Raw genomic sequence first — 23753 nt, 5'->3', positions numbered from 1 at the left:
GCAAGCATTCTAGCAATTGCCAGGATTCGTTCAGCACGGACAAGCTATCTCACCTAATGCAAGTTCCAGCTGCTAGAAAACACGTTTTTGGGAAAAGACTTAATACGACGTATAGTCTTTAAAGATTAGCTTGAAAATTGCGTGTATCCAGTACTTAATGAGAAGGTCTTGCAGTCACCCTGGGCTGTGAGGCCCCTGATGCTGGCTGCCAGCTGTAACTGGAAACTGTGCTAGATTATACCCAAGTTGGATACCTGTTACAGCATTCCTTAATAGGCTGAGAGAGAAATGCTGTTTTGATTAGTGAAAGAGAGATCCAGACAAGGCACTGTCATGCTTACTCTATCTTTCTTTAAACACATTTGCCAGGAACAAAAACTTGATATCCTTAATGAGATTTTGTTATCTGGCCTCTAGACTTTGAGCCATATCTATGATCAACAACAGGTTAGGGAATATAGGGGGAAAAGGTATACATTTCTTTACAGTCTCAGTAAATCAACAACCTAACACTGTTTTGAGCTGTCGTGAGATATCTCTTAGCTCTGCACCAAGACCAGGCTGCTCATATGCTCAGTTTCATTGCTTCTGATCACTGTGTCACATATTTGTGGATATATTTCATTGATGAACCATGGAGGGATTTTACTGCAGGTGTAGAAATACAAAATAAAATTCAGAGCCGAGCAAAAGACCAGAGTGATAGATAGGGACAAGCAGCCCAGCAGTGTTGAGCACAGCTGTCTATCTCATCTGATCGAGAGGTTCTTTCTTTTAAGAGAAGAGGGCAAGTGGGCCAGTAATAGCATTTAATATATAGTATAGCTGGACAAAACAATGCTGTGTGCTTTACTTATCCCTTGTCTGACCTGGGCTTATCCACTTTGAGGGCTAGACAGCTTGGAGGGCGAGGTATGGATGGTAGATGAGATTCTTGTGACAGCACAACTCTCTTAAATATAGACTTTTTGTTCTCTGGTACCTTACATCCAGAATTCTATCAGCAGTCATCTTAAACAGGAGAAGGTAACTAGCTCAAGAACTAATTCCAACCTAGTGATTCTATGATTCTATGTTTTATCTTACATCCTGTCTTTAATGCAGCATCCAGTAAAGTTTCTTATTTGGCATTTCATGATTCTAGTTCTTTCAGGCTTCAGCTATTGGAATTTAAAGCTGTAAAAAGAAGTAATCAAGCTAAGCTGGTGTCTATCTATTGCATTCTTATGATGTAGGCTTTTATATTAGTAGGTTGTGAGGAGCTGCTCATGGACTGAATTTATTTCTTGAGACCGCACCAGCTCAGCCAGAATATATAAGACATAATCCATTTGTGCTTGTGCTGGTGGAAATGTTATTGCTTCCATAATATGGTTCTACGTAAGAAAATGCTGCACAAATACAAATTGCCAGGGGAGCAGTATTAAGAATTTATAGTCTCATCATGGCTCTGTAATTGGGCTCACCAATGAAAAAAGAAAGGACGCTGTTAAAAATGAAAGGAAATATTTCTCATTTGCCTCTCTCCAAGGCCAATGACATTGTGTTATTGTTCTTTGAAATATGCTGAAGATAGCATGTTAATAAAATATATGCAGTTAGATACCTCTGGCGTCATTTGATTTGCTCAACAGCCAAGTGAAGATAGGGAAATTAGTTTATGATATGGCAACCATGTGATTGCTCCATTTCTGAGGAAACCTTACAAGCTTCTTTATAACTTGTGAGTCCTTTATTATCGTATTGCTGTTTTGTTTGGAATATGCATTATAATTTCATGCCTTGTCTTATTTATGTAAGGTAAAATCAAACCTTATTAAAACCCTATGTGAGTATGTTATGTCTGCTTGGAATTCTGAAGTCATCCCATTCACCTGGCAGGATATTTTTTAGGGTTTTGTAAAACAGCATCACCAGCTTTTCTGACCTGGTGATGGGATACACGACCTTTGACTGAGTACATGACTCAGGTCTGAAGATCAGTCTGTGACCATCTGCTTTCCTGACGCAGCTCAGGGAATGAATATGTGCCTCTAAGGACAGGATGGGGGGAAATCTCCAGTGTGACTGATTTCTGTTGAATACTGGCCCCCTCAGGGATGCCTTGGTCAATTGAGGACCTTAGCTGTTTTAGATTTGTGCTTTGGAAGGGCCTGTGACAGAGTTAAATGTTGTCCTTCACAAAGATTCAAGTGACTGTTGCATAAAGAGCAGAAAGCTACTGTATCAATAGTTTGGGCCAACATGGTAATATTTGTAGGATCCAAATGTAAACGTTTTCTTTATTGACATGTAAGTTTCTGTTTTCTAAGGAAGTAGGACAATAATATAGCCTCAAAATGTGTATTTTGCTGTCTCACTCTGACCCCAGGAATATCTTTGCCAAATCCCTCTGCTGCAATTCTGCAGCCGTGTGGTTTTGCTTCCTAGCAATGCTGGTCCTGCAAGCTGGGAACTATTGCACAGGTGAAGCTGTGAGGCTGGTGTTCATCACAGTGGCTGGGGAGCTCTGGGCAGAGAAGACAGCATTATCACTGATTAAAAGGAAATTGAGTGTTTAGAATCTTTTTGTCAGTGATAATCTAGCTCAGAAACACTGAAAAGAAGATGGGATTGATTTTTGCAAATATTACCAATACCAGAAGTTTGCCTGCAGAATTGTTGGACTAGAGTAATGCATTATCACTTGTGATACGCAGACCAGGACCCAACAGAAAATGGATAATGAAAAGGTTTTCTCTCAGCATGTTCAAAATTCCCTCCTCATTTTCCTGCTGGACAGAACCCTAATTGAAACCTAATGCTGCCCCTCTTCACCAAAAGTGTAATTTTCCATTCATTTCTCTTGGCTAACCGAAGTCCATTCAATTTCAACAGTAATTTAGACCTAGAAAATGGCTTGAGTGTTATTTTTAGCTAAAGGAGGCATTAACAATTATGCAACTAATTGTGAGTGGGTGGATGGGAGTTCAGTACTCTTCTGTGACCAAGTCTAGAATAAGTTACATAAATCCTTTTGTTAGGGTTTAACTATTATAGGGCTTAGTTCTTTGAGAATCTCATATGCAGCTGTCTCTTGTAAATACGTGATTATTACTAGACCCAAATATTTTCAGAAATCTGCTAGGAGGAGCCAGACAGCCAGTTATTGAAAACAGCAAGATATGAAAGGGACAAAACCAGGAGAAACGTGGTTCCAGGTGACAGTCATCTTCTGCATAGCAGCCCAGCGTTTAGCTGAATTCTTGCTCATGATAAAACAGCCTTTCCGTTTTCCTTATTGAATGCATGAGGGTTAGACAGGCCAACAGTGAGGGGACACCATGTTCTGCAGCAGCGAATTTGAGTAGCTTAACCCAGCAACTGTTTCTTCTGCACTGAACTCCAAAACATATGGGTGTGCTGGGCAGGCCAGACAACTTGTATTTTTCTGGGAGCACCATCCAGCAGCTCCAGCCTTTTGGAAGGGGCTGGACATGGGAGAAGTGCTAAGCCATTCAGCTCAAACAAGGCAGCTGTCCTCCAAATGTATGCAGAGGTAAACTTTGGAAATACAAGTATGTTTCCTGCTTAAAACTTTGCTGTCTGCATGGTAAAATTGAAATTACTTGGCTGGCTGTCAGGCACGTGCTTCTGCCTGGATTTTGCTTTAGATTTTAGTGCTTCACAAGAAATTGGTATAGGAAAGGAGCAAAAGTATCTGGGAAGTCACAGACTACCAGATTGCTCTGAGGTAGCTGGAGGAGGCAGGAGAGCAAGGGCCAATGGGCTGTCCAGCTGGCACCGTGTCAGGGATGCAGGAACAAGCAGGCAAGCTCCAGAAAACCCTGGCAAGTGCAAAAGATGAGTAGTGTTCAGCAATGCCAAGGATTCACTGCCTCCAGCTGGTTTATATCACGTAGACGGACTGCTCATGCACAGGAGTGATGGGGAGTCCAAGGCAGAACAGGGTCTGCGTAAGCTCCTAGATGTCTGGGCTCTGCAGACATGCTCCTTGACAAGTCATGGCAGCAAGCAGATGGTCCCCCCACTTCTTCCACAGTCTGTCCTTACCTTGATGTGCCTTAACCTCAGCCCATTTCATGTTGCCTGCAGAGCCAGCATTGCAAAGTGCCTCCAGGCAGAGCAGTATCTTCTGGGCACAGCATATCCTGGGCGGCAAACCATACTTTCTTGAATAATTAGCAATCATTACCGAAGAATGCAGTTTTTTATTACAGCACACATAAGGAGTTTCAAATAATGCATTCCTGAAGAGAAACACTCTTTTCAGAAAAAAATACAATCCAAACTGATGGGAGATGGAAACTGATTGATTCATAAGTCAGTAGGACCCATGGAAAAGACTCTATAAAGCTATAGAATTTTTCACTTTTCCTGGAAATTCAGGGTATCTCTTACCATAGCAGGCACATAAATTGCTATTAAATTATACTGAAGAAGCTGAAACAGTTCCTTTTTCTGAGGGGGGAAAATTACAAATTAGCTATCGTACATCGTGTAAAAAGAAAAGTCCTTATAAAATAACATGTTCTTTGAATTCATTAGAGAAAGCAATTTCCAGTTCTGTAATTTTTCATATTTTTTCCAATGTGCTCCATCAGCATTTTCTTCCTTAGACGTGGGACCGTCCATAAACATCAGCAAACCGTCTGGCTGTCCTTATCCTGAAATACTTTTTCACTGTGGCAAAAAAAGATACCTCCTTGAAGTCAACTGCTGCCTTTTCTTTTTTTCTTATTCTGACACCATCTGCCTTCTGATGCTGTTGTTCCTGGTACTTGGTTCTTCAGACCAGGAGTCTGTTCTTTGTTTTTAGCTTGTACTGATAGGAAACTGTTATTCCTGACCTGTGACTGAAGGATTAGTCCAAAGCCAAAGGGTACCAGGAGTGTGCTGTAAAGACTCCTTCCATTCATCTTTCGCAACCCTGATGGCCAGTCTGGAGTGGGTGAACTAGAGGAGCCAAGGCAGAGGCCATGCTTGTTTTTCACGAGGGTGCTTGCCAGATTTGATGGGAAAGGTCAGGGAAGATGGAGATTTATTTGTCAAATACCACCCATTTTTATTTGGGCACTGTGATCCAGCAGTCAAAACGTTGAGAAACACTGTCTTAGACACTAGCCAAGCAAGCATGATGAATGAACACAATAACAAGGACATGAAAGGTTCAAGGTGTGCCTGATGTTACATAAAGTTAATTAGGCTGCAGTCCTCTGCCAACTCACTTTTGCAAAGTAGCTCAGTGAAGAAGTTTTTCTCAAATTATGTTCTTTAGAAGATGAGAAATGTGGCAATAAAATTTCTCAGGGATATTTTTTACTGGTAGCACAACATCCCACAAAGGACTTTGGAAATAGAAAACCTGCTGTTCCTGCAAAGAGAGGTTCTCATAGCTGTCTGTGACTTTCTTAGCACATAGCCTTGCACAAGATAATTGTGGCTGAGGTTGAACTGAGAGGTGGGCCTCCCTTAGGCTAGTACTAAATGCACCAAGATCCATTTTCAGCTGTGAGTGATGGCTCATAAATGTGGGTGCTGTGCTCTGCATCACTTCTGGGAGAGATGAACAAGTTTCAACGGAATCCTGGAGGAGAGATACTATTTAAAATGTATCTTACTATTGTTGGAGTCTTCTCTCTTCCTCCTAAATCCCTCAGGCTCCCTCTGGTGTTTATAGTCTGTATTACTAACACCTTCTCCAATCCTGGTTTTGGCCTTAATTTACAGCAGCCCAGGATGAGTGACGCCATCGAAATTTTTTAAGGTTCATATAGGTTTGAGATGCAAGTAGGAGCTTTCAGTTCACTTTAAATATGGCACTTAGTTGACCCATCTCAGATTTTTCTGACTTAGGCTACTACGATCCAGAGAATTAAAAATTCTTTTCCACAGAAAACATTTATTTATGCCTGGTAAATGAAATGATGACTGAGGCCAAAAAACAAGTTTGCCTGTAAAATTATCCAACTACTGCAGGTCTGTCTGTGGGAAATTTAAGCAGCAAGTCCTAAGCATCATTGCAAATAATGCACTTTGGGTGCTCTGTTTATTCCCGTAGTGTTTGCTCCTCTTCCCAGCCCTGTCTAAAAGAGAAAGACAATTGAAATTAGAGTATTAAGAGGTGAATTACCATTTCTAATGCTAAGTGATGCTTATGTAGACTCTTAGAGAAGTGATGTCCTGAAGCAATTCTCATGTTACAGTAATTACATGCAAAAAACCTGTCCCCAGCAGCACTCAGCAGGCTGACTTCACCCATGAACTCTAGCCAAAATTTCAATTCCTTCTTGGATTCCCCCTGCAATCTGTTACACCTATTTTCTGTCATTTTGCTGTAAATCCTGCCCATGGGCTAAAATGCTTCTCAGCTGGTTTCAGCAGCATGGAACAATTTGCTGAGCAGGGCTAGGTCCACTGCTGAATGCTGCAGAGGCTAACTTACAGGCACCAAGCTACCTTTGTGATTTTTTTCATGTGAAAATAGTGTTTCCTCTCCCTTGAAAATGGCTGGAAGGGTCATTTAAGAAAGGGTTCATACATGCCGAGCATCCTATTCCTGGAACCAGCAGCCACCTACTGTCTGCATTGAGCAGCAGCCTGCCTTTTGGGGACGGACGGAGATGTGCTCGAGCTGCTACCGCGACTGCCCAAAGAAGGTGGCAAGGTGGTGTGGTGGTGTATGTGGGCACGGTGGTAAACTTGGTATGTAGCCTCTGAAGTGAGTGAAAAGCCCAAGGTCAGGCTCTGTAGGCAGTCAGAGCGCAAGGTGGGATATGGAATAAGTCAAAGAGGAAAGTAGCATAAGTGTTCTTGTTATGCTGGTCTTTTTATTTTTTTTTTAATAATTTGATGGAATTATTTTGTTCTTAGTGCACATATTTTTGCAACAGTATCCTCCTACTTTAAAACTCAAATGACTGATCTCATATCTTTGTGGGAGTTCTTAGGCTGATTTCAATAAGCTTTTCCATAGTCATCCTCTTTATTATAAAAATCTGTGTCCTGAGTTGTTATGTACCCCAGTGGCAGCAAACCTGCTGTGCAATTCAGGAGATTATAATGCAACTCACTAACGTGCTGGAAATAATGAGGCTGCTCTCTTCAGTGGGGTATGATGAAAAATAGAAGCTACTGCTGGGAGCTCAGATTTGATTTAAATTCCTGGCAGAGAAAGGTTCCCTATTAAAATACAATTACAGGTTGCTATGTTTGTATATTCTTTAACTTCCATGGTGGACAATGAGGAAGCTAGAAGAGATTTTTTCTTGTCTTCTGCCCAATGCATATAAATAGTATGTTAAATTGAGTTATTGCACCCTTCTGGTGCTGTTGGAAGTAAACACTGGATTCCATTAGACTGAACACAGAGAGAAGTGGTGGCTGTGCTGGAATCAGTGGGAGATCTGAGCTGTGAGGTCAGCGGCAGTTTTTGCAGGTGTTGAGGTTCTCAGGTCTAACTCTCTTCCAGGCAGCCCCTACCTCTTTCTTAGTATGGGATGAGAAGGAGCTGAGCTAATCCCTTCTCATTCGTTGCCCATCTGGAAGTTGGAGAGAGGATACAGATCTCTTTCTTTTAACCAATGGAAATCTTTTACAGCTGCCCTTCAGCTTCGTTCTCTCCTGTCCATTCCTTGCTTTCTGAGTGTAATTGCTAGACCGTATTTCTGTGGATTATTTATATGGTTTCATAACTCTTTTTTTCTGCTTAGTAGTATAAGCTAGTTTGTCAGAAAAACAGCTCTGAGTCAGCGATGCCTTTGGAGAAAAATCAGTTGAGAGAAAAAGGTGCCAGTTTTACAGAGTTTTTTAGCCATCGCCTGAACTTAATTGGATCTCAAACCCAGCATATGAGATGACCTATACTGCTTTTAAAAGAATGCTTTTCTCACAGTGCTTAGACTTTCACATAAATGTTAATGAATCCATAAAATGTCTTAGCATCTGGCAGAGAAGCCTTCAGGCATCAAGCAAAATGGGAGATAAATGGAAGTGCTCTGTATATGTAAGGTTACAGGACTGGCAGTGGCTACCAGTTAACCAGATTTAGTAGCCTACAGAAGTCCATGTTTTTTCAGCTTAAGATTGATGTATGTTTTGTTTGGATCACTTTTTTTACGCTTAGCTTTACAATGCTTAGCTTTGCAATTAGATGTTCAGTTTAAAGTAGCTGTTATTTCCTATTTGCAGTTTAACCTGAGGGTCAACCTTCCCATTTCACAGGGCCGGGGTGGTAAAGGAAGCATCTATGTCTGGGCCTCTGGAGATGGAGGCAGCTATGATGACTGTAACTGTGACGGTTATGCATCAAGCATGTGGACAATCTCCATCAATTCTGCTATAAATGATGGACGGACAGCTCTATATGATGAAAGCTGCTCTTCAACCTTAGCCTCCACCTTTAGTAATGGGAGGAAGAGGAATCCAGAGGCTGGTGTGGTGAGTCCAGATATTATTGTGCTGTTACTGCTGTCTTTATGCACTCCTATGACCTATTACAACACTGTCTAGTTTGGAGCAGCAGATGGTTCTTTGCTGAGATGGATATTTTCTCATCTGCAGTACATGATGGTGCCAAAACTGTCAGCTGAGGAGATGTGGGATTAATGTTGAGAACAGCAGTGGTCTTCTGTCTCTTAGAGCTTAATGTATTTGGTGCTTTCCTTTATCAGAAACCAGGTTTAGAAGTTCAGTCGCACTCTTTGTAAAGGACAGTGTTGCAGAAGGTGTCTGTAAAAATCTAAATTAAAAGTGTCAATATCTGCAATCAAACTTAATTGTACTGGCAGAGCAGTCATGAACCAGACTTCTGTTGTACTATGAGCAGCACTGAGCAGAAAGACAATTAGTCACCCATGGGGGCCATATGGGTGTTAAGATCACTCTTGATCTCCTATTAGGCAGTGTGGAGCATCATGCACAAGTCCCCTGCAGGGCCATATCTACAACTGGAAAATAAGCAGTTTCTATTGGGGATTCTCTTCAGCACCTTCAGCCTAGCCTGGACGTAGTCTCAGTCAGAGGTTGGAGAATTCAGGTGTGGTAACTCAAAACTAGTTTTTGCCAAAAGCTGCTATACATTTTCCATGGTCCTTTCTCAATCCCCAAAGGCACATTGTATTATTCTAAATGCCCACATGCAGTAGCGAATGGGAAAATACTGGTTTTTGTCTTGATATCAGCTAAGATGATCTGTGACACCTTTGCAATTATTACCATAAAATGTATTTCTCAGGTTTTCTTCTGGCCACTTCTAGTGACTAATCTGCATAGAAGATAGCAGCCTGGTACTGCTGTTGGTTCTGGAGTCACACAAACATTAGAAAGCTCAATACCGTTAACAGTTTTAGTTTCAAATCCTTCTGATAACCACAGGGGAATTTAAAGTGTTTGTTTAAACTGCATGTGTAGGAAATAAATGCCAACTATATGAATTTATGTGTTTTAAGTGGTAATGAACATTGTTTTACTACATCATGGTTTATTCTTGCATTTACACCTTCTGTAACTATGTCTCACTGTGTTTTTAAATTGATGCACTATTATAAAGAAGAAAACAGATCCTAGAAACAAACACACTATTACTCTTAAAAGCAAGGGCACAGACTCCACTTTCTGTATTTTTCTGAGTCTGTAGCTGCAAGGAGAATGGACTAGTTGGTTTCATTAATTACATCTAACTTCATTGCAGGCTACAACGGATTTGTATGGCAACTGCACCCTGCGTCACTCAGGAACGTCTGCAGCTGCCCCTGAAGCAGCCGGAGTGTTTGCCTTGGCCCTGGAGGCTAAGTATGCTGTTGAGAAATTCCTTGTGAGCTCTAGAGAGGGGAGAGCCTGCGGTTTATTTAATGCTGATCGTCATTTAAGTTGGCTGCCTGTGGCACAGGGCTAGAACAAGCAGCTAACAAGCTGTCTGCTACAGTAGTGACATGCATGGTAGCTTACAGATAGAGCAACAGTCTTGTCAAAGCCATATAGCACATGCTTTTTGACTGATTTGCACACTGTGTCCTCTCCATCTACTGCTTCCAGGGTTTTGTCTTCTCCATCACTGTTTGGAGGGAGCCGGCAGGGAAGAAAACTGCTTTGGCTGAGCAGAGAGTTTTGCATGGATCTCAGAAAAGAGAGGAAAGTATAGGAGCATTGGAAGAAGGGGCAGGCATCTCAGGAGGACTACAAGCATGAAGTGAGATCATGCAGAGAGAAAATCAGAAGGGCTAAAGCCCAACTAGAACTTAGATTGGCCAATCCTATGAAAGATAATAAAAAACCTTACTACAAATACATTAATAACAAAAGAAGGGCCAAGGAGAATCTCCATCCTTTACTGGATGCAGGGGGAATGATGTTGACAAAGGATGAGGGTAAAGCAGAGATACTTAATGCCTTCTTTGCCTCAGTCTTTAATAGTAAGGTCAGATTTTCTCTGGATACTCAGCCTCCTGAGCCAGAAGACAGAGAGGGAGAGCAGAACAGAGCTCTAATGATCCAAGAGGAACGGGTTAGAGGTCTGCCCTACCAATTAGACATTCAGAAATCTATGGAGACGGATAGGATCCACCCAAGAGTGGAGCTGTCGGAGGTGCTCACCAAACCCCTCTCTATCATCTACCAGCCGTCCTGGCTGACTGGGGAAGTTCCAGTTGACTGGAAGTTGGCAAATCATAGAATCATAGAATGGTTTGGGTTGGAAGGGATCTTAAAGATCATCCGATTCCAACTGCCCTGCCATGAGCAGGGACACCTCCCACTGGGCCAGGCTGCTCAAGGCCCCATCCAGCCTGGTCTGAACATCCAGCCTGTCCAGGGAGCGGACATCCACGACTTCCCTGGGCAAACTGTGCAAGTGTCTCACCACCCCATCATGAGAAATTACTTCTTAATATCTAACCTAAATCTTTCCCCTTCCAGTTTAAAAGCTATTCTCCCTTGTCCCATCTCTACATGCCCTTGTAAAAAGTTCCTCCCTGGCTTTCCTGCAGCCCCTTCAGGTACTGGAAAGCTGCTATAAGGTCTCCCTAGAGCCTTGTCTTCTCCAGGCTCAACAACCCCAACTCTCTCAACCTGTCCTCATACCACAGGTGCTCCATTCCTCTGATTATCTTCATGGCCTCCCCTGGAGCTGTTCCAACAGTTCCATATCCTTCTAATGTTGGGGATTCCAGAACAGGGCACAATAGTCCAGATGAGGTCTCACTAGAGCAGATTAGAGGGGCAGAATCACCTCCCTCGACCTGCTGGCCATGCTTCTTTTGATGCAGCCCAGGATAAGGTTGGCCTTCTGGTCTGCAAGCGTGCATTGCCAGCTCATGTTGAGCTCATTAATCAGCACCCCAAGTCCTTCTCTTTAGGGCTGCCCTTAATCATGTCATCCCTCATCCTGTATTGAAACTGTGGATTGCCCCAACCCAGATGTAGGACCTTGCACTCAGCCTTGTTGAACTTCATGAACCAGGCCCACTTCTCCAGCCTGTCCAGGTCCCTCTGGATAACATCCTGTCCTTCTGGTGTGATAACTGCACCACTCAGCTTAGTGTCATCTGCAGACTTGCTGATGATGAACTCAATCGCACTGTCTATATCGTTCATGAATAAATTAAACATCACTGGTCCCAGTGCAGACCCCTGAGGGACACCACTTGTCACAGATCTGTATCTGCACACCCATTTACAAGAAGGGTCAGAGGGAAGATCCAGAGAACTACAGGCCTGTCAGTATGACCTCAATCACAGAGCAGGTCATCTTTAGTGCTATGACACAGCACACAAAATTCAACCAGGTGATCGGGCCCAGTCAACATGGGTTTATGAAAGGCAGATCCTGCCAAACTAACCTGATCTCTTTTTGTGGCAAGGTTTACCATAAATGGGTGAGGGAAAGGCTGTGGGTATAGTGTACTTAGACTTCACTAAAGCCTTTGACAGCATTTTTCACAGTATTCTACTTGAGAAATTGTCTACTGCTGGCCAGGACAGGCACACTCTCTGCTGGGTAAAAAACTTCTGGGGAAGAGTGGCTGGAAAGCTGCCTGGCAGAGAAGGACCTGGGGGTGTTGTTCGACAGAATCACAGAATCACTAGGTTGGAAAAGACCCACTGGATCATCGAGTCCAACCATTCCTATCAATCACTAAACCATGCACCTCAGCACCTTGTCCACCCGTATTTTAAACACTTCCAGGGAAGGTGACTCAACCACTTCCCTGGGCAGCCTGTTCCAGTGCCCAGTAACCCTTTCCGTGAAAAGTCTTTTCCTGATGTCCAGCCTGAACCTCCCCTGGCAGAGCTTGTGGCCATTCCCTCTTGTCCTGTCACTTGGGAGAAGACACATGAGCCAGCAGCTTGCCCAGGTGGCCAAGAAGGCCAATGGCATCTTGGCTTGCATCAGAAACAGCATGGCCAGCAGGACGAGGGAAGTGTTTGTGCCCCTGTACTCAACATTGGTGTGGTTGCTCCTCGAATCCTGTGTTCAGTTTTGGTTCCCTCACTACAAGAAAGACTTTAAGGGGCTAGAGCACATCCAGAGAAGGGCAGCAAAGTTGGTGAGGAGTCTGGAGCACAAGACTTATGAGGAGCAACTGAGGGAACTGGGGCTGTTTAGCCTAGAGAAGAGGAGGCTGAGAGGAAATCTCATTGCCCTCTACAACTGCCTGAAAGGAGGTTGTAGTGAAGTGGGTATTGGACTCTTCTCACAAGTGACAAGTGATAGGACAAGAGGAAATGGCCTCCGGTTGTGTCAGAGGGCTTCAGATTAGAAATCAGGAAAAAAATTCTTCACTAAAGTGTTATCAGGCACTGGAGATGGCTGTCCAGGGAGGTGATTGATTCAGCATCCCTGGAGGTGTTTAAAAGATGGGTGGATGGAGTGCTCAGGGAGATGGTTGAGTAGTGGACAGGTATGGTTGGGCTCGATGATCTCAAAGATCTCTTCCAACCAAGCGATTCTATGAGAGAATATTTCATTTCTCCATATATTCAGCCCACAAAAACATATGAACCTAAAGTATCACACAGAAGTTTATTTTGTGCCACATACTGTCTGCAGTAACAGATGCTTAGGGGGAAGTATGGGAACTAAGAGTGATCTTTTAACAACGGCTTTGGTAATCAGTGGTTTGAGGAGAGAGCAATCAGCCTATCCTGTTTAATAGCCACAGGCAGATTTATCTCCCTTGAATTTAACTAACTCTTTTTCACCTTGTCTCTATCACCTTGTCTCTAGCACCTGTGTTATCCAGCGGCAATCATTTCCACGATGATAATACTTTTTGGTAATGGTGGTGTGGAATGTTTCCTTTGTTTTTTCTTAACCCATTGCTGGTAATTTGCTTCTGTGCTGCTTATGTGAAAAAAATAAATATCCATTGTCTATTTACCATCTCCATGCTATTCATGACACTGGAGCCTTCTCATGTATTTTGCTTAATTTTCTTCTTTAGTTACCAGGAAAAAATTTCCTTATGATAATCTATACCTTCTTTTTTATCTTGTGTTAAATTATTTTATGTGGTGAGGCCATTTTTGCTCAGGTATACAGCTTCGGTTGCTGTAATGACAGCATGAAATGAGCACTATGTCCATAGTTTTCTTCAACAGTACAGAAGAATCAATATTTGGCAGATGAGACAAAGTTTACATCATCATCAGAGCAATAATTGTTCTTAGAGCATGACTTGGTCCAAGTCTCATTTTTCAGGTTTTATACATGTAAAGCACACGTGCCAAGTGTTTAACTTCGGGTGATCATTCCTTCTACTACCAAATTCATTTAGTGGGACAGGCATCATGTAATAAATTAATACAGCCATAAAAATATAAAGGTTTAATGAATTTTCAGACCACTGCATGTTTAACCTGAACTACAACCTTAATATCTCCATAATAATTATCATTTGTCTTCATTTGAGCTATCCATAAAGACTGGAATTATTCTTGTCAAATTATGACATGAAATTAGACTAATACTCCTGGTTTGCAATTGAGTTTCTGACCTTTGCTGAAAAGAAGGCGAGTGAAAAAAAGAACTGTTAGTACTTCCTATCTTCTGCCAGAGTAGCTCTATTAAATTGTATTGTGCAGAACTACCCTGTATGAGTTACTCTAGCCTTAACAGGGATGGCTAACAGTCTCCCATACAGGCTTCTTTTGCCTGCAATATGTCTGTCAGCTCATACACAATGTATGTCTGACAGGTCTCTAACAACTCACCCATCTGTGAAATGGAAAGTTGAGTTTTAAGATATGTAGCAGCTCTTTAAAGGTTTCAATAAGAGTGATACCTAGTTTTCAATTATCTTCTGTCATCTTGGAAAAATTACAATAATTGGCTATTCTGGTGTACCTTCAAGCATGCACACATGCTTAGTACTTGGGGCACAGAAAGCTGGAAAGCAGATCCTTTTAAGTTGATGGTTTGAATCAGACAGATTGTAATGTTGAAAGAGTTTATCATAAAACAACTGGAATTCTTTAGTTATGTAGAATTAGAAAGTTAGTTCTAAAGCTTCAAGAATAATAACTTACAAGTGCCCTTCCTGTAATCGTAATCACTGCAAATCTAGGAAAACAAGACATGCTGATGAAAAATTATCACTGAATCTAGAAAAATATTACTTCACTGCATCCATCCTACTAGTACATTATGGATGACAAACCTCTACTATACCTTATAATACAAACCTACAGCTCATATATCCCTATTCACAGAATACTGAAATTATTTAACACCTCGACTGTTATAGCTTATCAGCTTCATCAGATTGGGGCTACTCTGGGTAAATCTTGGAAGATCCATGGGAAAAGCAGGAGGAGCAGGCAAGGAAAATAGGGCAAGATTTAAGAGGAGAGCTAGGCAAAATTCTGTCATGATTCTTTGCTTTTTGTGTTCTTTTCAGGATCTCGTATATCATTCTACTCCTATTATTAGATTAAAAATTTCTTGGTGGATCTATAATACATGGTTGAAAGCAATTGTCTTTAAGAACATGGAAAAAAATGAGAATTTTTTTGTAATTTTGAGGAATATATTTTGAGGAAGTATTATACAATTAAAACCTATTCTGTTCTGTCTGAAATCAACAGATGCATTGATATTGATATGTATGTAGATGCAATTCCTGTGGGATTTGTAGAAAGAAATTTTACCAAAAGCCACACTCAAACACACTGTCTTTAATGTCTGCTTGGAAAGACCGTATTGCTTGATTTTCATGTTACTTTTCCACAGCTTGGATCTGACATGGAGAGACATGCAGCATCTGACAGTGCTTACCTCCAAGAGGAACCAGCTTCATGATGAGGTTCATCAATGGCGTAGAAATGGTGTAGGGCTGGAATTCAACCATTTGTTTGGCTATGGTGTCCTAGATGCAGGAGCAATGGTTAAGATGGCAAAAGACTGGAAGACTGTTCCCGAGAGATTCCATTGCGTTGGAGGGTCAATACAGGAGCCTGAGTAAGTGAATGGTTTGGTTATATGTGTTTGACTTCTTCTAGGTGTTTAGGAGACCACAAGCATGCAAATAAGTTGATGGAGACAGAGATAGTCAAAGAAACTTTTTTTTTTTTTTCTAAGAAAGCCTAGCGTTACCAGTAGCCTTCCAGATATTTCAATAAGCTGATAAAATAAACTATGTGATCTTTCAATTCCTGGAGTGCATTCTACAGCTCATTTATATCATCATTGCTAGTGCCAGTAGTGATAATAGCAACTTCCATTTCTCCTCAGCACTTACGGCTGTGTTTGTACCAAAGTGCCTGTGAATAAAGAGCCTGTGCACAAGTGAAAATCTGGGAGGATGGCACTGTAAATCACATAAATTGCTGCCACGTGAAATATCTGTCAGTCAGGTCATGTCTCCTTATGACATGTTCCAGCACACAGTTTTATCTCCAGAAGACTGAAACAATCATCTACAGGTACCAGTGATTCAGTTTGAATGCTACAGCATTTAATTGTGTTTAGTTTATGTTCTTCAAATCTCTAATTGCAGGCTAGGTAGTCAAATTATTTTCTGATTTGCCTTCATGTGCTAAAGCGGATGAGTCAACAAGTGAACAAATTAACACTAATTGACTGCAACAGCTATAGTTCAATTTAATCATTTGAAATATTAACATAATAGTGGTCAATTTATGTCTGTACAATTTGAAATTTGAATTTTCAGTGCCGTTTTTGAAGGCATCACTATTCCATTGGAAAAAGAAAGCAAATCTATATGCCACTCTGGCCAGGCAAAAATAAGTTTGTTCCCAACTTCTAGATGGGTTTCTATTTTTATGATCCAAGGTTCTGCTGAGGTCTGAGTTTTAATTTATGTGGCCTGTGCACACTCATAGGTAGGAAACATATGAGAGCATGCTAAAGCTAATGTTGAGCTATCTCTACTTTATTCATAATTTAAATGCAGAAAAATAATCTCACTTATATTACTGCAGCCACATTTATTGAAATGAGGTTCAACCTAGATGAAGAGAGAAAATCACTTTCAGTAACTTTGGCTGCATGTATGAAACAATGTGGTAGAAATATTCCTGCAATGGGCTGAGCCAGAGTTGGGCAAGTGCTATGCAGTAGCATTGTCTCCTTCTGCCTATTTTTCTGTCCTGTTTCTACTATTGAACAGGTAGCAAAGCAGAGGTGATGATGCATTTCCTCCAGCCCAGGGATCTGCAGCTGCAGTAGAGCTTCCCTATAGCTGTTGTTGCTCAGCAAGCTCCAGAGTTGAAAAATACACTGCCTTCTGTTGGTGTCTTTTGAGAGCAGCACCCAAAACAGGCTTTGTACTTAACAGCACAAAGATTTGTAAAGTTCAACCGAGTCAGTTGCCACCTAAACCTCCTACCTCTACTCAATGTGTGGACTGTATGGGTGCCCCCTATAATTATGCTGCATATCTACATGTTAGTAGGACTGTTGTAATATTTATGTCCCCCAATGAAAATGTGACTGTGAGGATAAAATAATTATCGTGGCTTGCAACAGCTACATTTTTTGAATTATACTGTAAATAAAACTAGTTAAGTCCCAACATCTCCAGAGATTCCTTGGAAGTGGAAACTATACTACATTTCTGCTACGGATAATTGGGTTATTTTTTTAGTCTGGCTTTGCTGCAGCAATGTTTTCTATATATGTTCATATAAGTATAAATATTTGTATGTATAAAATACATATTCAGTATAGATTTAGGTAGCTGAATAGTTGATACAGAGATGTATTCCAGAGCAGCGTTGTCAATTAACAGAAACAGGCCGGGAAAGAACTAACAACGTATATTATAGTGTACTGAAAACAATTAGTATTTGGAGTACAGAATTTCTCTGTTGCATGTAAAAACCCTTGTTAGCAATAGGAAATTTCCCTGAAAAGCGATTTCTATTGGATCAGCAAAAAGAAAAAAATGGATCACAAGTCTGAATCTGGCTGGCTCAGGGACAAAATAATGGACAGGAGCACAGGACTGTGCTGTTATAGAGCAGTTAGCTTCCCCTGCTCATCTTTAACTGGCCACTACACTTCATGGGAAGTGAATTATGTATATATATAGCAATTGAGCTATATATAGCTGTGAGGGTATGGAAAACCCATCTCTTCTCTGCTCCTTTTGTGTCAGGCTTTTTCCACCACCCCTGGTTCTATTAGTTACTTTTGGGAAATTCACCCAGACTGTAGTAATTAGTCTACTGAAGCAGAAAGTATTGGATTCTAGTCAATAGGAAAGGAGGAAACAGAGCAAGTCTTTATAATTTCTCATGTGTTCTAGACAGCTGAGAAAACTTTTGCACTGCAGCACTTCTGAAGGTGGAAAGAAAAACTGTCTGTGGCTGTCAGGCTGTCTGCAAAGCGGGTGGAGTGGTAACACTGCACTTATTTTGGGGGGGGGGTGGTGTTGATAAATGGAAAAGACACACACTGTGATGTCCTCCCTCATTTACTGGGAGAGGTATAAGGCATTTGTCACAGCTCCCAGTGTGAAGCACTGTTTGACAAAGCTTTGTCCGCTCTGTGAGATTGCTGTGAGGCAAGATGAATTCAGATTGCTTTGAGGATGATGCTGCCCCTGCAGAGAAATTACAAGCATGTGGCAACAGTGTGGTTATGATCCTTCACCTCTGGCTGACATATACTGCATTTTCCTTGTGCTTTGGCACACAAAATAAATCTCAAGGGTATTATTATCATATATTCAAGTATTATAGCTATACAATGTTTATGTTATACCAGCTTCTGCTCCAGGGAGTGTGTAAGATTTACAATAACACAAGTTTTTCAGTTTAAGGTAAGTGTTAAATGCCTTGAGGACCTGGGCTTGAACGTCTTTTTAACTCTGCAAGTACTTCCAAGAAGGCAATACTTTATGAAAAGGGGACAGAGACTGGCCTGAGCCAATTAGTGATGTAATAGGCTGTAATACCTGAAGCTCATCGGAAGAAGAGGAGTATTCCTTGAGGCTAGGTTTGAATGAAACCCTTTCACTGGTCTCTGAAGAACACACTGTTTCATTAGCAAAAGGAAAAGGCTGGTACTGATTTCTTTTGAAAAGAAGGTATTAATTACCGCAGTGTGGTCAATGCCTTTTAAAAGGGATTCTCTCTCTTATTTTACTGCAAAACCTAGATCGCAGAGAAGAGGTAATGACAAGCTGTCTGGAGTCTTTTGTGACTTACTCCCTTTTTTAATGTTTGCAGTTATTCTTGTCTTCCAAGTATTTCTTCTATATAGAGGAAAATGTCACACTGCTCATGGCACGCTAATGGTGAAGATGCAGAGAATTTTGTTTACACTTCCAGCTGGTTTCTAAGGCAGCTAGTAATTGCCAGCTGCAGTCTGACCCCTAGGGGTACTCATCAGGGTGCCCATCAGACACTCAGCTGCTGGCAAGGTGCTGCTCCCAAGCCAGGTACCAGTGCCTTTGGGCCTACGTTGAGATCACAAGCAAGACTGCATGGAGCACAGTGGCCTTCAGCTTCCTCTGAAAGAGCTGGGGAAGCATCAGTACACCTTGCTCTCCACCAGCGCACACTTCTCTTTTCCTGGTGGCCTTGGAGCACACTGTGGAAACACCACTGCCTCCCAGGCTTCCTTAGCCACAAGGGGAGCAACCACCACATAATGGTGCTTTGGTGTGTAATTCATCCTGTTTACAAATGTTGGCAAGACCATTGAGAGCTGTGAATGACCGCATGGCCCAGATATGAAGTGATTTTCTTTTCTTGTACACTAACTTCCAGGTGTTGCATCCTCAGTTGTCCAATTTACTTCAGGAAAGGAGCCCTGTGCACTGATAATAGGGACAGAGTCCTAGCAAAATAAATGTAGCAGGACTGAGCCTGTGTTACATCTGTGGGTCTTTCTGGTAATACTCTTTAATATTCCATCCTCAAGGGACAGATATCCACCAGTTAATTGTGAGTTTCCCTTCGTAAAGTTTGAATTATAAGAACAAAGAAACTCATGACTTCAAAGTGTAGCACTTGGACAACTCAGTAAACAAGTGTGACTTCTTTTCTCTGTGTGTGTGCTTGCTCCTGTACTGGAGTAGTTCAAGGATAGCAATTTTCATGGAAAAAGTATTTTTTAAATGAACCAAAACTGGGACCCCATGTTTGTGCTGGTTTCCAAATCAGGACAAAGATGTAGGCTTGAATGTGAGTGCATTGAAGTTCTGTGCAACTGGCTTCTCTGACTCCAGGCAGACATTTACTGCGGTCTGACACAACTGACTGCTTACTGTTCTTCTCACATTATTATACAATTACCCAATATAGTAGTAATAAGTAAATGCAGCTGTTGAATATATGTGACTATTTCTTAAATAGCACTATGTATGTCTTAATTGTATTTCTTCTGTCTTTGTGTAGGTGTACATTTCATTATGTATTTTCAAATTAAGGTTTTGATACCACTTTCTAAAAAGAGAATGTTCTCTTTCTGTCTAAGTTTGCAACAATTTCTTCCTTCATTTTCCATATTAATAGGGAAAATGGTATGGATTTTTCTATGAGGCACCAAAAACCAGTAGTTTTAGCTTGAACCATGTCATGCTGTGTATATCCTTTTAATTTCCTTAATTATCTTTTGATCTGCAGAAAGATACCACCAAGTGGCAAGCTAGTCCTCACACTTACAACTGATGCTTGTGAGGGGAAGGAAAATTTTGTCCGATACCTTGAACATGTCCAAGCAGTAATAACTGTGAATTCCACTAGGCGAGGAGACCTCAACATCAACATGACCTCACCAATGGGAACAAAGTCCATTTTACTGAGCCGGCGCCCCAGGGATGATGACTCCAAGGTGGGTTTTGACAAATGGCCTTTCATGACCACACACACTTGGGGAGAAGATCCCCGAGGCACTTGGTCTCTAGAAATTGGGTTTGTTGGCAGTCTGCCACAGCGGGGCGTGCTGAAGGAATGGACACTGATGTTGCACGGAACTCAGAGCGCACCATATATAGACCAAATAGTAAAAGATTATCAGTCCAAACTGGCCATGTCCAAGAAGGAAGAGCTGGAGGAAGAATTAGATGAAGCAGTGGAAAGAAGCCTGAAGAGTATACTGAGCAAGAACTAGTGCTGTTCTGCATGACAGTGTCTTTCCTTCCCCAGATCCCTCTACTCACCTTTCTACTATCCAAACTTCTGTGTTAGACATATTACAATGATTGTCTCTGTAGCCAAATTATCACATCTTCTTGATTTTAAAGTCTTATACCTTGTCAATAATTATTTTAATTACCACTGAAGCAATCCTTTTTTTACTCTAAACCACAAATACACTGTCCCCACCAAATACTTTGTACAGTTTGTGACTGTAAATTATTTTTCTTTTGTGTCATACAAATACGTAATAGCCTGAAAACAAGTTGATGGATTCTCCTTTCATATTTTTGTGGTAAATGTTGTTTGTGTTAAAAAAAAAGAGTGAGTTTTAATATTGGCAGTTGGTGATAACGGGTAAATGTTTAAAAATTACTGTGAGAGAGGGAATCACAAAGAGGTTGGCTGGAAAGGTCTTTGAACATCTAACAGCTACTATTTCATCATTGACTTCAATGGGACTTTCCCCATTGTATTCAACCAAAGTAGCACTAGACCCTACAAAAAGAAATAACCCAGACATGAAAGAAAATTTATTAATCCAGTTTGCAGAAATACAGTTCTTTTGAGAGTTTTCTTTAATATATTCATGGTAACACTTCAGCCACAGAGTGGGTCAACCAGCATGCAGTGAGAAAGACAAGGTGATGTCAAAGCTGGGTGATGAGGGGAAGTGCTTTGCAAACAAGGTCAGGGCATTCTAGAAGCACAAGTTTCCAAGTTTTGCTATGGTTAGGGATTTCTTTTGGCAGTTTAAATCAATTTACCATCTTACAGCAGAACGAGCACATAGGGCTGTGGGGTTTCTGGCAACCTGTGTGCAAAAGTGCATCTGCTTGTCTCTATACTGAGATGTACTACAGCGGTGCAAGATGACGCTGTGTCAGCACTTCCAACCACAGACCCCTGTTTTCTGGGGTTTACAACCTGGCTGTCAGTAAATTGCTGTGGGAGAAATTTAAAGTACACAGTTTCAGTCCCAAAGCATTTTTTTTTAATTCAGATTTCAGTTTTAAAAATAGAGAATGGTTATTTTTTATGTTATACAAATATATTTAAAAAGAAAAATATGCCTAAGTTATTTATATGTAATGCAAAGATGGCCTTTCTGGGAGATGAGATGTAATGTTTTGGGAAGATTTGTTGGTAATTGTTGCTCTTTGCTGTTTTCGTACATGAGTGAAGTCAGTCTGTTCCACCCTCAGAGTTTGTTCTGGCTATTGCCACAAAACTTAACATCCTTCTCAGCAGGGATTACTCATGGTAGTAACCACTACACGTTCTCAGATGTGAGAACCCAAATTTAATCTTTGAATAATAAAGGATCTTGATTCTGCAAATATTTAGGCACTCACAGTAAAGGCCATCAGTGGACCTACTCAAATTCTAATTTTAAGCAGGTGCTTGAGGTCTTTGCAGGATCCAAGATCTACTTTTTAGTATTGACTAGTTTCAGAATTTTGTTACGTATTTTTAATATGCAGAGTATTAATCTAAAACATTTTAATAAAAGTTGTCCTGGTTAATCAGGTGCATAGTAGTAGAAACACATTCAGTAAGTAAATATTTATCTAACAAATTAAAAATGTAAGCTAAAGGTTATATGGTGCACACATTTCACATAAGAATGTATAATCTATGATATTATTTCTAGTGAATATCCAGCTTTTATCTTTCCATAAAAGATGGTCTTTCCTTTACAAATCCATGTGCAAAATAAACAGCTCAACCTACTTAAAGTCTATGTGAATTACACTCTAAAACCAAGACAAGCAGCCTCACACTACTCACAGGTTCCTCGTTGCGTGCAGCAGTCCCTTTGGACAGTCAGGTCACACTAGGATACAAGTGTTGACAGGAGAAGAATTGGGCTCCATGTGATTTTTATTTCTGAAGTGCTCTTATTTGTTCAAATACACTGTCAACTGTGCTTAATTTGGTGACTTAAAACTGAACCCCAGAAGGAGAGGGGCCCATTTCAAAGCATGAACTGGAGTTCATGAGGCATGAGCAAAAACTCACTGAAGTTAGATGGGGTGGGGACAGGTTTGCTCATGTCTTTGTTTGAAAGCAAAAGGATTATGCTGGCAGTAGTATATTTCCTTGGAAGGAAATCCCAGTTCTCAGAAAGAGTACCATATGCATATCAGAGGGAAGAATTTACCATATATGTGTATATTTATGCATACAATTGTATGTCTAAATGCGTATGACACACCTGTGGTATCTCGCTGTATGTATATATATATTACATACAATATGTATATTCAGAGTATGTTACATATATTTGCTTATAAATATACATAGAATTACATATGGTATGTAATATATAATACAGATACACACATCATAACTTTTTGTGTGTATGTGTTCAAAGAAAAAGGTAACCAGAAGCTTTTGAAGGACTTCTAAAGTGTGGAAAAAGTTTTTGAGTAAGTCCATGTGGAAAACCTAAATGAATGTGTACATGACTTCCCATTTCATTCATGTAATTTTGCAGTTCTCTGTTCAATCATTAAATATCTTATAAAGCAGCAAAATAACTAGATGGTTGTTCATATTTTCATAATGCTGACATAATTTATTAAGTGAAAGATCACACTAATAAGTGATATACGGAAATGGTGAGTTTTGATATAAGTATATATAAAGCTAAGTGTATATACAATATAGAGATCTACTTCATATTCTTCAGGATTTTTGCATCAGGGGATTGCTGAAAAATATGTCCAGTTAGACTAAGTTTTTATGGTATTGCTGATGGAAAATAAAGTTAATTTGTTAGTATTTATAATAAAGGGGAAATTGAAGCTCATGATTTGAAACAGGTGAACACTGTTTAACTAAAGCCCTGTGATGATGTTTTATAATATGAGTAAAATAAAGAGCTGTTGCAAACTGGCAGGTCCTATCATCATTGCCTATCCGAATGTACATGGGACGTAATACATTGCTGTAAGTGGGATGACTTTCTATGCTTCTGCTTTTTCTACTGATAAGGAAATTTCTATCCCACTTATGCTGGTTACTGAGAAGATAAACGTGATTCTCCAGAAGAATGAAGTCTAACAGACTTTACATTAACTCTGTAATGTGGTGGGGCATAAAAAGATTAAGGCTGCAGGCTAGGAAGAGCCTTGGGCATT

At 40.7% G+C, this 23753-nt stretch overlaps 1 protein-coding gene across 1 annotated transcript in view; it reads left to right on the top strand.

Moving 5' to 3' along the window:
- PCSK2 (proprotein convertase subtilisin/kexin type 2) overlaps nucleotides 1-23508 on the top strand; it is a 107365-nt gene extending 83857 nt beyond the window's left edge. The window contains exons 9-12 of the mRNA XM_069850114.1: nucleotides 8224-8439; nucleotides 9692-9792; nucleotides 15230-15457; nucleotides 20095-23508. Coding sequence (XP_069706215.1) covers nucleotides 8224-8439; nucleotides 9692-9792; nucleotides 15230-15457; nucleotides 20095-20581 — 1032 coding nt within the window. The 3' untranslated portion in view covers nucleotides 20582-23508. The remainder of the gene's footprint in view (nucleotides 1-8223; nucleotides 8440-9691; nucleotides 9793-15229; nucleotides 15458-20094) is intronic.
- The last annotated feature ends 245 nt before the right edge of the window (nucleotides 23509-23753 follow it).

This window comes from Phaenicophaeus curvirostris, chromosome 2, assembly GCF_032191515.1.
Source record: "Phaenicophaeus curvirostris isolate KB17595 chromosome 2, BPBGC_Pcur_1.0, whole genome shotgun sequence".
Lineage (NCBI taxonomy): Eukaryota > Metazoa > Chordata > Aves > Cuculiformes > Cuculidae > Phaenicophaeus > Phaenicophaeus curvirostris.
The sequence above is the reverse complement of the archived record's forward strand: the minus strand, read 5'-3'. Positions and strand labels throughout refer to the sequence as shown.